At 36.4% G+C, this 12,422-nt stretch overlaps 2 protein-coding genes across 4 annotated transcripts in view; both read right to left on the reverse strand.

Annotated features, from left to right (window-relative positions):
* LOC116299159 (S-methyl-5'-thioadenosine phosphorylase) overlaps nt 1-12,422 on the reverse strand; it is a 182,933-nt gene that overhangs the window by 95,762 nt on the left and 74,749 nt on the right. The window lies entirely within an intron of this gene.
* On the reverse strand, nt 591-12,185 carry LOC116293074 (uncharacterized). Of its 3 annotated transcripts, none has more exons than XM_031700466.2 (4): nt 12,121-12,185; nt 4,829-5,320; nt 4,204-4,464; nt 591-3,429 (listed from the first exon to the last, which is right to left on the reverse strand). In XM_031700466.2, the coding sequence occupies exons 2-4, from the start codon at nt 5,291-5,293 to the stop codon at nt 3,076-3,078; spliced, it is 1,080 nt and encodes a 359-aa protein (XP_031556326.1). In that variant the 5' UTR covers nt 5,294-5,320; nt 12,121-12,185; the 3' UTR covers nt 591-3,075. The 3 variants fall into 3 exon arrangements, with proteins under 3 accessions (XP_031556326.1, XP_031556328.1, XP_031556327.1); XM_031700468.2 differs by lacking the exon at nt 12,121-12,185 and adding an exon at nt 9,934-10,175; XM_031700467.2 differs by lacking the exon at nt 12,121-12,185 and adding an exon at nt 6,452-6,514.

Genomic DNA, 12,422 nt, shown 5'->3' on the forward strand with positions numbered 1-12,422 from the left:
AAACACACCAGTCTAGCGTCTATCGAACTAATCTAACATTAAGATACCCAGGGGTGAGATATTGGGACTACTATAAAATGTATCTGGCATCGCAGACAACCAAATTGTTCGGTACATAATCGTAGTTTTCGAATCAAAAATATACATGCCAATTTTACAAAATCATCATTTCGAGTTGATTTTTCTGTGCTTGTTGAGCGGACAAGAGTTCAAGACAACGATCTCATTCTTTTCTTAATGCTAGTAGTATGCTAGTAATTGTTTAGGCCACTGCTCACGCAACGAATTACGTGCGCTTTTCACTATCCCACTTGACGCATTTTCACGCACGTACACGAAAACCATCCCAAGGCCATTTCGCTAGATTACAAAGGTTGAACTAAAAGCGTACAATAAACCATTCAAATGGTGCTTTGATAAGTATGAGGGCGTTCATTACTTCTTAAAGATAGTTGCGTAAGCACTTGATGTGGACACTTCCATTCATTTTCCCGTCAAAAAGAAGAAGAAAAAGACTGTCAAGAACTTGGGATGAACAAAAACAAGTTCTATTATTTTACATCAAGCTGACAAGGCACTAGCTTTGGGCAACACTTTTATTTCTTTTTAAGATAAAATTGATTACATAGTATTTGTACATTAGAACTCTTCCATGACATTTCCATGGATTTATAACCTTAAGTAAGCTATTTACTTAATACTACAATAGTTTTCTATTAATGTTTCAGGGTTAATTCAAATACCGCTTTTATTTATTGCGGTCACACAAATATATATATTTCTTTTAATTGACAAAACAGCTGCAAAAGACACTATTTTTTTCGAATTATCTTCATCATCTCAGCCCATGGTTCCATACTTTTTATCGTTTTCATTCGATTTGTTTTATGCGTTTGTTTTTTCAATTTTCTCATCTTTTCTCTCTTACTTTCCCCCACATATTTTTTCCATGCCTTTATTGGGAATTTCAGTAATTTCCTCGTACCAAAAACAGTCAAGCACGGTAGAACAGATGAGACATCGTAAAACACGGTCTAAATGGAAACCAAGGCTTGAAAATGAATACATGCATCTAATACTGTAGACACAGACTATATAGCATCCTTTACCGTTGTATTTCTATCAACTCCGATACCTATTGGAAAATTTCAGCTTTGAATAAGTAACGAGAAAAGCTTTACCTTTTTTTTTTCTCGCTCATCTTTCCTCTCCTATAAACCATAAGCGATCCCTGACAGTTGCGCTTTAGTTTTAATCCATGCTAGTAAGAAAAAAGTCTGTCCTATGTATAGATACATATTTTTGTTGGCTGCACATCAAACAGTTAGAAAAAGCAAATTTTATATTAAAATGGTCCGAAGATGAAGCAGTAGAGCCGTAATTTATACAACAAGTAGTTATGTCGGCACTTTTACGTGTAAAAATGGCCAAAATATCACGATATATGCCGAGCAACCTTCCTTGTCAAAAACTCTTTATCTATTGACGAGGCTACATATCGCCTCTATAAAGAATTATTAAGCGTGTATTTGTCGATCTGAACTAACTAAGTTATTCGCAATAATCTTTTATTACTGATTATTATCTGTTATATGTTTTGCTGGTGACCGGCTTAGTAATATGATCTTTTATCTTGAGCGCTACTGTCGATACCAAAAGCTGTCGTTATAGTCTTAAATTTTTTTAGTATTTACAAGTTGTGAGAAATGAAATACATTGATTTTTCGATTTGAATTTTGGGCACAATAAGGGTTTTCTTAAAAAAAGGAAAAGTTTTACAGAGATGAATATTTCAAACACTCATTGCCGACAAAGCGTGAAATGGCTTTTGTTGCAAACAGTGAAATGGCTTTTGCCGTAAAACAGTGAAATGGCTTTTGTCGCAAACACTGAAATGGCTTTACAGTGAAATGGCTTTTGCCGTAAAACTATGAAATGGCTTTTGCTGCCAAACAGTGAAATCTTTCGACAGATGAAAAGAAAGGATTTTCCATAAACTTTGAATAAAGAATTTTTCATACACTAATGGTTCTTGTAGCTCTTCTTAGACAGAAAAGAAACTATTTCAAAAAGTCTTCCGTTACGATAAGGGCTTTCCAAACTGTTTTAACACTGAAATGGCTTCCTATAATCAGGAAAATTTCTTACCACTGAAAGGCTTTCGACAGAGAATGGGTTTCCAAAAGAGGTTAAGATAAAAATGACACTTCAAGCGCTCAGTTCTTGACAGAAAAAAAGGCCGGATAGATTCAGAAGGGTACAGCACTAGAAAGACTTTTAACGCCTTCAATACTAAGATTCCACAGAATATCTTTTTGCGAAATAATAAATAAATAAAAAGGTAAAATAATTTAAATCATGGCATAATGTATTAAGAAAATGAATTATGTACAAGAAATGCAAATGTGGTTTGGAGTACCACAAGCATTATTTTTCGGACCTTATCCTCTTCACATTTCGGCTTTTCTTCTCTCATTTAACGATGTAATATTTAAGGACCAATATTTAAGGGCGCTACCTCGACCGCTGTAGAGGAGACTTCATGCTGTCTAGATCTAAAGATATCCTACTGTACTTGGAAACTATCGTTATTATGAAGATCATTCTTCGATGCCCCCGAGCGCCTTAGCGGGGGATCAATCAATAGTTGTTTTCAAGCGATATTTTCAACAGAAAAAAAGCTGCCACCGTAACGAACCAAAGATGATGCTGTTCTTGGCTTGACTACACTATACTTCTTCTACTATTCTTCTTGCTGTCTCTCAACTCTGTGTAGTTTACAACATGGGTCTGGGTTCGATTCCCTGCTGATCCTCATATGTGAGTTGAGTTTGTTTGATGTGTTGTTCTCTCCTATGCTACGAGGGTTTTCTCCGGGTTCTCCGGTTTCCTCCCTCCGTAAAAATCAACATGTGAGTTGAGTGTTGTATGTTGTAAACATAGAATGTAGTGGTAGTGCATGTGGGGCGAGCCTCACGGAAGAGCCCCGTATTGGAGTGATGGTTGTGAAATATGTTTTTTACCATTCCTCACACTGACCTCCCCTCCCCCCTCCCTCCCCCTCCTCGCTTCTTTTTATAACTCCTGCTCGCTAGTCTCATTGTCTCTTTTACAACGACATCGAAATATCGTTTTAGCAAACTCTCTACGAATATCTGCACTTACGACCAAACACAAGATCGGGTTGATAATGGTGCGTCCCATGAACACAAACAGAAAGAATGTGATCACTCTAAACTCGATGTCTCTCCAGTCTTTAAGGTAGATGGAGTTCATGACGGTCAGGGGTACCCACAGGACAATATAGACAGCAAACTGAGTGCTTGCGATGATGAATACATCTGTGTTGAGGCGGACCTTCTTCTGTGATGTTTTTTCAGGCACAGACATGTTTGCTGTCCCAGGGTAGGGTGGGGGAGCTGTTGCTGTCTGAAAAAGATAATATTAAAAAATTCAGGATGGCAAACAAATGCAATGAAAATGCATCGATTCAAAGGTCAAACTTTTCGAACGAAAATTGTCAAAGTTATAAAACCGTAAAGCCCCGTTCACACTAGCGATTTTTGCGGCGATTTTTTTTTTTTTTTTTTCCCCCGGTTTTGTCCATAATAAATAATGGTAAAGAATTTACTTGTAAAGTTTTTTTCAGGATACCAAGATTTTCCTAGACGAATGTCTCTTTTGAAGGATGAGACAAAAGATTTCATATTTCCGAAAATTGCCACAAAAATCGCAGCAAAAATCGCCGCAAAAATCGCCGCAAAAATCGCTAGTGTAAACGTTTACACCCTAAATATAAAAAACCAGAGATCTAAACAACTTTGAAATTTCAAGATATGCCTTTTCTTTGAGCTTGGAATCAAAATCAAGGTTCAGTTTTTTAGTATTTTTTTACGGAACAAAAGATTAAATCGGCTAGAAATCAATTTAGGGGAAAATAACTTTGCTTGATGATAGAGTGCACGCACTAAACTCGTGAAACAAATACTAACTTTTAGTACTAAATGGTGATAAATAAACAATATGAAACAAAGGATTCTGTATGAAATAGTACTAATTAGTACTAATTAATGTTCACGGATTTAGTGCGTGCACTCTAGCGCAACGGCTCATGTAGTAGTATGGTGAAATTCGAAAAGGGGGCGCGCTTTACACCGGCCACGTCTAGCTTGGAAAATATATCTATAGATATAGATTAGATACCTGAGCTGGAGTGACGGAACCAACTTTCCTGATGGAATAAAGAAAGTACAGGCCGAAAGAACACGAAACCACAGCCGTTCCAAGTGTCAGTATGGTCAGCAGGGAGTTGTACGCAATGTAGTCGTCGTTCTCTGGGATCCAGGCCATCCAGCATGTCGCTTCGAATCTATCGTATTTCCCCCATCCTTTTGTGTTCAGTGGAGGCACACACAGAAGACTACTGCTACTCCACACAGCGAGAAGAAGGATATGCATTGTGATCTGGAAAATATATAAATCACACACTAAATACTCTTTACTGCTGGCGATAAAACACGACCAATCCCTTCCTTCCTTTCTTCCTTCCTTCCTTCCTTCCTTCCTTCCTTCCTTCCTTCCTTCCTTCCTTCCTTCCTTCCTTACCTCCCTCCCTCCCTCCTTCCTTCCTTCCTTCCTTCCATCCATCCATCCATCCTTCCTTCCTTCCTTCCTTCCCTCTTCTTTCCATCCATCCTTCCTTCCTTCCTTCCTTCCTTCCTTCCATCCATCCATCCTTCCTTCCTTCCTTCCTTCCATCCATCCATCCATCCATCCATCCTTCCTTCCTTCCTTCCTTCTTTCTTTTATCTACCATTATCTACCATACCTTGTTCACAAAGATCTTGTGATACAGCTGTGGTTTGAGTACAGCCAAGCATCTACTAACAGCAATCAACGTCACAGTATTAAGGAAGACTGCACTGAGGCTGGCATGGAAGAACCCTTGAACATTGCAGTAGGATTTTATAATAATCCCCATACTATCAAGAATGACGCCAAGCGCAAAGAACGGTCCATTGAGCAGCGCTGTTGCTATATCTACAGCTACGATATTTTTCAGCATCATATAAGGTATGCCCATGAACTTTTTATTCAGTACAATCGCCATCATTATGTTAATCGTTAGCGCTGCAACAATTAAGGCGAGGGCAAACCCTAGTTGGATAGCGACGGCTGTTAAGGTTTGGCCTGGTCTAAAGGATGGAACACGGTCAATAACTTGAGGTGTTTGGCGAACAATGTTTGTGCCGTTGCCTGTTTCATTCAGCGGGATACGCGTGACGTTTCCCATCTTGTTCTAAGAAGTCGTCGTCACTAACTGAAAGAAAGATCAGATAACGTGTTAGATTTGGAGTTAGAATAAGTAAAAGGAACCAAAAAAACGAAACGAAACGAGAGGACAGGAGAGGAAACTAAAGAAACAAAAAGAAAAGCAAATACAAAAGAAAACTTCAAAAATGTATTGAGTCAAATTGTAAAATTGTCGAATTTCTCTTTTCATGACAAATTGCAACTTCAAACTGTTATTAATGTCCATATTAAAGTTATTTTCTCAGGATAATAAAGCTGATATTCGTACAGACAAAATACGACTGAATCTATTAGCTTCCTGGTGAAGAATAAATCTTGAATTTGGAAGAATATCAGCTGAGAATGCGCCAGATAATATATCGCTTCTTTATCACTTCCGAAGAGGTCACTTCAAAACTCGTAAGCAAACTAATAATTAAATTAAGATGAGCAAAAAATCGGTTTCCCTTAAGCCGCGATTTTTGCTGCGATTTTTTTTTTTTTTTTTTTTTTTTTTTTTTTTTGGCGATTTTGTCCATAATAAATAATGGTAAAGAATTAACTTGTAAAGGTTTTTTTCAGGATACCAAGATTTTCCTAGACGAATGTCTCTTTTGAAGGATGAGACAAAAGATTTCATATTTCCGAAAATTGCAGCAAAAATCGCAGCAAAAACCGCCGCAAAAATCGCCAGTGTAAACGGGGCTTTATGAAGTCGAACGACACAGAGTTACTACAGTTAGCAAAGTATAGACAATCTCTGCAGGGAATAAACATCTACAAAATTTGGAAACTTTAAAAAAGATATTATATTTTTTACGCAAATTGTTTCCAATTTGATTTAGTTATCTTGGTTTTGTTGTGAGCGAATCTCGAACGCGGAAGATAACTAAACGATACGTGCGCGATTCTCATTCGTGCATATATGGACTCCTAAGAACGATCTGGAAGAGCGAACCAGATAAATAGATAATGAGCGAAGAATGATCGTTTTGAATCAAGTACTGACTAAATGCGAAAAGACTAACGACGTTTGGGTGTGAAATGAAAATGTCCAATTAAGTTATAAAGAAAACTCAGATTTGCGAAGATATTTGTTGACGAAAGGAAACGAAAATAAGAAACTTTTCATGGCTTTAAAGAGTTACCTTAACTTTACCTTAGTACGAGTTCATCTAGACTTCTTGACACAGCGAGTATCGCTCAAGGCAATGATGTCTTTCCTTATTGCTATGATATTATAACTGTAACTATAAATGTCATTTTAAGCCTATCAGCGTTCTATCCATCGGAAGCGTTAATTATCCATAATGCAATTTCAATACCTTTAACAATTTGATAGCTTCTTCAAAGTCATTTGCAGTTGAACAGCTGCCTGTTTGTTAAATCAATAGTAAAGATTCCACTCTGATGGAAAAGAGCAAAAAAAGCCTTTCCGCTCGCTTCAAGAACATCTTATAGGGATATTTCTAGAAGTTCTGTAATGCACTTGAGCTGACAATACGTCAGTGCATCGGCCACCAAGAAAAAGCCTCAATGGAAGGTGCTATGATGTATGTTTAAAAGCTGTCATTTAGATAATACAAGTTTCTGAAGCAACGTTATGATTTCTTTACAATTCTTTGTCGGCTCCGCCTTCTCATTAACAGTTTTCGACTTTGAAATTTTGAATACGAAGACAATGTGTGTTATTTGAAAAGAACTATAATTAGCTGACTATGATTAGGGCCACGGTTGCTTGCTTGTCATTTATAAAAAAAACCCGGTGAAAACCTCTGCGGCAAATCCGCCCGACAGCGTTTTTTCATTTCATGTTCAAGGATCTCCTCGTAATGGGCTCAGTAATATTCTTGTTTTAGGGTTCCATCTGTGAGTTAGCCGTGCCCTGACTTAGATCAGCCCAGAGGTTGTTTCAGGGTTGTATCTGTGGGTTAGCCATGCCCTGACTTAGATCAGTCCAGAGGTTGTTTCAGGGTTGTATCTGTGAGTTAGCCATGCCCTGACTTAGATCAGCCCATAGTTGTTTCAGGGTTTGATCTGTGAGTTAGCCGTGCCCTGACTTAGATCAGCCTAGAGGTTGTTTCAGTGTTCTATCTGTAAAGTTAGCCGTGCCTTGACTTAGATCAGCCCAGAGGTTGTTTCAGTGTTCTATCTGTAAAGTTAGCCGTGCCTTGACTTAGATCAGACCAGAGGTTGTTTCAGGGTTCGAAAAAACTGTCCCTTGCTTCGTATGATAGTTAGTTTCCCCCGCATCTCATCATTCCAAGCAGTTTCCTCTATATTTACAGTGATCAAGTTTATCAATTGGCCCTTAGCTCCAGATTAATTCGAAGTCGATTTACGTAGTCCAAACCTTAGCGTTTCAAGGCCCCAGATAATCTAATCGAACTTTACCAGCCAAAGGAGGTTAGTAACGAACCAAGTTCACAAGTTTTCAAAATATCGAATAGGTATTGAGAAGTTGACTATTTTTTTTACTGACAGAGGAAGGAAAAACCTAAGTGTCTGGAAAAACCCTTGAAGATGTAAAGCCGGACAAACAACTGCAGTGAGCGAATTCGTGAAACCCATGTCGACAGGGGCGCGTTAGAGAGTTTTAGATTGACTTTTTTTCCTCCCCGCAAACGGCAAACGTTTTCATCGTTTTCCTGTATTTTACTTTACCTTTTACAAACCTTCTCACCAAGCGCAAATACTCTTTTGTTTTTCTACTACTGCGATTCTTTTTCAGTAATTTAAAATATTTTTTTACTGGTCAACTGACGTTTCACGTTTGCCGTGAACGTAAATCTAAAACTCTCTGTTAGCAGCGGTTAACTTTTACTTACTCGTGTGACAAGCACACTCTTATACTAAATCTTTATTGGCAAGCAAATTGCACAAAATTTGCTTTTAAAGTAAAACAGTTTTAATTAAAGTTTAAATTTTGTCTGGCTATAGATCAAGAAGAATACTGGCATAACAAGAGCGCCAAAATTCGATGAATTAGCTATAGAAAAAGATCGTGGTTAGGCAATATTTATCCGCCTCTGGAAGGGTGAATTGAATCGACAGAAAAACCTATCTTAACACTAAAAGCAATAAGAAGCGTTTAATGAATGTTGTCTTCCTATAAAAGGGATAATTTATCAAATCACTCTCACTTCCATTTCGCTGCTTTATTAACTATACTATCATTTTTTCGTATGTGTTTTTCATTTAAGAAATAAAGGCGTATAATATATGATTTATAGTTTTCAAATTGAGAGAAAAAACTGCAAAAGCTTTGAGTTTTGCCAGGGGTATAAAAAATGAAACATTTTTCCTGCTTAAATAAGAAAACAGGTCATGATAAATGGTAAAGTTTTAAAGCGTGTGATTGATATTAAGCCGTGTTTTCGCTTATTTTATTACAATGACCTTACCGTTAATTAAACTTGCAATCTAAAAACTGCATCGTTTAATCTGAAAGCATACCTTAGCGATCAAACAAGGAATTGCTTCTGACGAGCATATATACAAAAGTCATTCTTGATGAACTTTTTTCAAGTTGTCATTTCTGTAGAAGCGAATTGGCTTCTTACTTTACAGAGCTTTGCAAACATTGCGCATCAAATAGCGTTTAATAAATTTTTTTATTTGTTTTCATTTTCAGGTTCAAATTAAAATAAAAAACCTTTGAACTTTCGCATCTTTATCCAGTGCAGCTTATGCTACCCAAATGTTTTTATTTTTGAGCGAGTTTTACGAGTGATCCCTCACTCTATCGTACGTGGAAACGATGTATAGATATCTAGAGAGGCCCGAAGGGATACATTATTTACTAGCTCACAGGTGAATTCAATTCAGAGCTACAATAATTGCAAATGGCTTAAGGATTAAAAACAGTTCGCTTTGTAAATATTCTTGGTAAATAAAAATATTAAGGAAAGTCGCACGGGCATTTGTTTTCAAAGACACGGCAATAATTCCCCTTAAACAGGAGTAACAATAGAAAAGGAAAATGTAATAGAGAAAGAAACGAAAAAAGGAACAGAAATGACGATTCACCATCGAATCGCGACGGGATTTGAACTCTGCCCTCTTAACTTTGTTCAGCTTTACTGTGTTTGAAGTACGACAGAGTGTAATTCCTACTATGAAAAAAAAATTCATTTTGAATCAGTCGAGATCAGTGTTTATTCGTCATATACTCTGAACGAACTTACAATGGAGAATATATTCCCATAAAATCGTTTTACAGTTATTACATGTTTGTCAGTATGTGTGAAAAATGAAACTGCAATGCAATGAAAATGGGCCGCTGAACAAACTAAATATTATACATTAACTTGCAAGCCAAACATCGAATAAAGTAAAATCGTTTTATTTTCTTCAACATTAATTGTGCTTAACAAAATGAAACCATCGAGCTTACCTAATTAATTTTCTTTCATTCAGTAGTTTAGAAACAATCGCTCTTTAGAGTTTTATATTTTATTCACATTAGTCCCATATTCGCAAAAACAATTTCGGAGTTCTGGATTGATTTAGTGCAGGAACTCGGGGAGGAAAAATAACCCTTGCTCGATTCAAAGTGTATTAGATTTTATGTTCAGTTCTCCGTCAAAAATAAATACAGTAAGTGTACCATCTTTCATGGAATAGATACTCTAAACTCACCTTAAAAAAGAGGGTGTCAGTGCCTAGTTATGGGTGTTTTCTTGTTGAAGGTTCGCGCGCCAGCGAATTGGTAAGATTTTTGAGCAAGGAAGACATTGCTTGAATCCGGTCAAAAGGCAGACAGATGTTCATAAGTACTGCCTAGAACTTACTTCAATTTTCGGTATGATTTCGGGTGACAAAAAGTAATATATTAAGCTTCAAAACCTTTTCTTAAAACGGTGTTGTAAAAGGTTTGCCATTCCTTGGTCACTGATGTACAATCAGTTTTTGGGGTGTCGAGGTAAATAGTCAAAAAAAGATCAAATACAAAAGAAAATCATTAATCTTCATGATATTTTATCGATAACTCATCAGTCATATTGCAATTTCAAACCAGGTTCCATACAATTGCAATTCGTAAACCTTAAATTAACTTATTATAAATTGCTGTCCACCAGCACTCAATAAACTTTCGCTATTTTGAGAACTTAGAAATTAATTTTCGATTAGAAAGTTAAAATTGGAAATACTGCCAACATCGGATGATTCTCATTTTAAACTGTACTTGAAGAAAACTGACAAGAACCAATATTTCTACTATATTCAATATTTCTTACACTTGTGCGAATCCAAGGGAGGTCAAGCGGAGTTGAAGAATAATAAGAAAGGATAAGGGGAGACCTAAAAAGAACGATATGTAATGCCTTTCTAAGGTAACAGTCAATCTTCTTGCTTAATTTTTTTACAGAATTATGCTGAGAGCTGAATTAAATATATGACTGAGATCTGTGACCAGCTTGTTCATATAGGATATAACAGCGACTTTAGCGACTAGAAAGCAGGCAGGCAACTTCTGCATGACTATCAAGTATTGTCTTATCATTGTTATAGTCATTTCCGAGGGAGCATTTTTCACTTGCGCAACTAGTCCATCTACCACTTGAAGTTATTTTTATTAACATTGGATGTCAGTTGATTTTGCAGGGTTTCTATAGCAACGAACTTCATCTATGTCATCAATTCTCAAGGGTTTTATATAAAGGTACTTCGTTATATTTCTAAGGGTACTTCTTTTATTTTCCCAAAACCTTTTTCTTCATATAAAAACTGTTATATAGCGTTTATTATTTCGTCAGATTGTTCAAGTGTAAAGATCACTGCCGGTTATCATGGAAGTAAACCAACCTGGGGAAAAAAACACTTAAACCTATAGTCTCTTTAGGATTTAATGGTTATTCTGGAGTCCCCTTCGATTCAAATATCTTATTTTTAGTTTGTTTGACAGAGGCTAATTTTATATATAGATAGACTGAATTGTCATTTTGCAAAAACTGATATAGGCCCTATTTATTCGATTAGTTTTTCATTTGATGTATAAATGATTTTTCTTCGGTGTAAAATGGAATGATATGTTATTTAGTTTATTTTCACTTAATAAATGGAAACGATTTGTCAGTGGCAGGACCTATGACAGCCCACAAGGTGACGAGTTGCTGGGTGTTGTGTAATATCGCGAAAGAACTACGTTTATTAATTAAAAGAAAAGAAAAGTTGACTTAAACCAATGAAGGAAGAAAAAAGAAATGAGGAAAGTGTCACGAGACATTGAACATCAATTAAATAGTGAAAGAACAAACGATAGTCGAGTAAAAGAAAGAAAGCGGGATTTCTGCAGAGTGGCTTTTCTTTCACTGGATTCCACTGGGAATTTAGCCAATGTGGAAAAACAAAAAAATACAAAAAGGATAAATAAAAGAGACTATTAACAAAAAAGAAAACCTAGAGATCGTAATTTCGATTCCTCTTTTGAGTGAAGGTTAAAGAAATTACAAGCAACATTAATTAAACAAAATATTTGTGCAAGTAAATAGTGTTCAAAAACTGTACTGCCACCTTGGTTAAGAAGATCGTAACCACACCACTCGTGTGAGCTATGTGACGGTCATTATAATCATCTTACATTCAGTTCAGATATACTAGACATTTTTTCTTGACTCTAAGTTAAAAGAATTAAAGTAAAACGAAACGAAGATGATAAACGTTGTTCCTATTATCACTTGGAATCACTGTCAATCGACTGGGGCATCTAAATATATGTTACCAATATACTCTTTTTCCTTCGACCAAAGATTTGTTAAATCAACTGATACGAGATCCTTTAACTACAATATATAGTACACTAATCAAGAAGCTTATGATCTTTACCTTAGTGTCTTACTGTGATGATAGGTGCAGTAACATGCAGTTCCTTGGTGTTCTTGGTGTACTACTCAATAAGCCTGCAGCTGCACACACATATGCATCCATCAAACATAGAGAAAATCAATTGACGTCCAGGGTGCATTGCAAGCGAGTGGTAATTAATTAAAGTACAATTTGTACATGTGAGTGCAGTGTGCATCATTCTATGATATTATCGAGTTAGCCTTGTTCTAACTAGAGATGCTAGCCGACGCAAGACGGACGCAAATATGTGTTTTTACTAAAAAAAGCAACGCCGAAGCAAA

The sequence above is a fragment of the Actinia tenebrosa genome, unplaced genomic scaffold (genome assembly GCF_029948245.1).
Source record: "Actinia tenebrosa isolate PJP-AT-01 unplaced genomic scaffold, QUT_ActTen_1.0 PGA_scaffold15__27_contigs__length_11533743, whole genome shotgun sequence".
Lineage (NCBI taxonomy): Eukaryota > Metazoa > Cnidaria > Anthozoa > Actiniaria > Actiniidae > Actinia > Actinia tenebrosa.

Excerpts from the sequence above, each read along its gene's own strand:
- LOC116293074 (XM_031700466.2), bottom strand. The coding sequence starts at position 5,293 with ATGGGAAACGTCACGCGTATCCCGCTGAATGAAACAGGCAACGGCACA. Across the intron at positions 4,465-4,828 it reads ACAAGATCTTTGTGAACAAG|ATCACAATGCATATCCTTCT; the intron begins GTATGGTAGATA and ends TATATTTTCCAG. Across the intron at positions 3,430-4,203 it reads GTTCCGTCACTCCAGCTCAG|ACAGCAACAGCTCCCCCACC; the intron begins GTATCTAATCTA and ends TATCTTTTTCAG.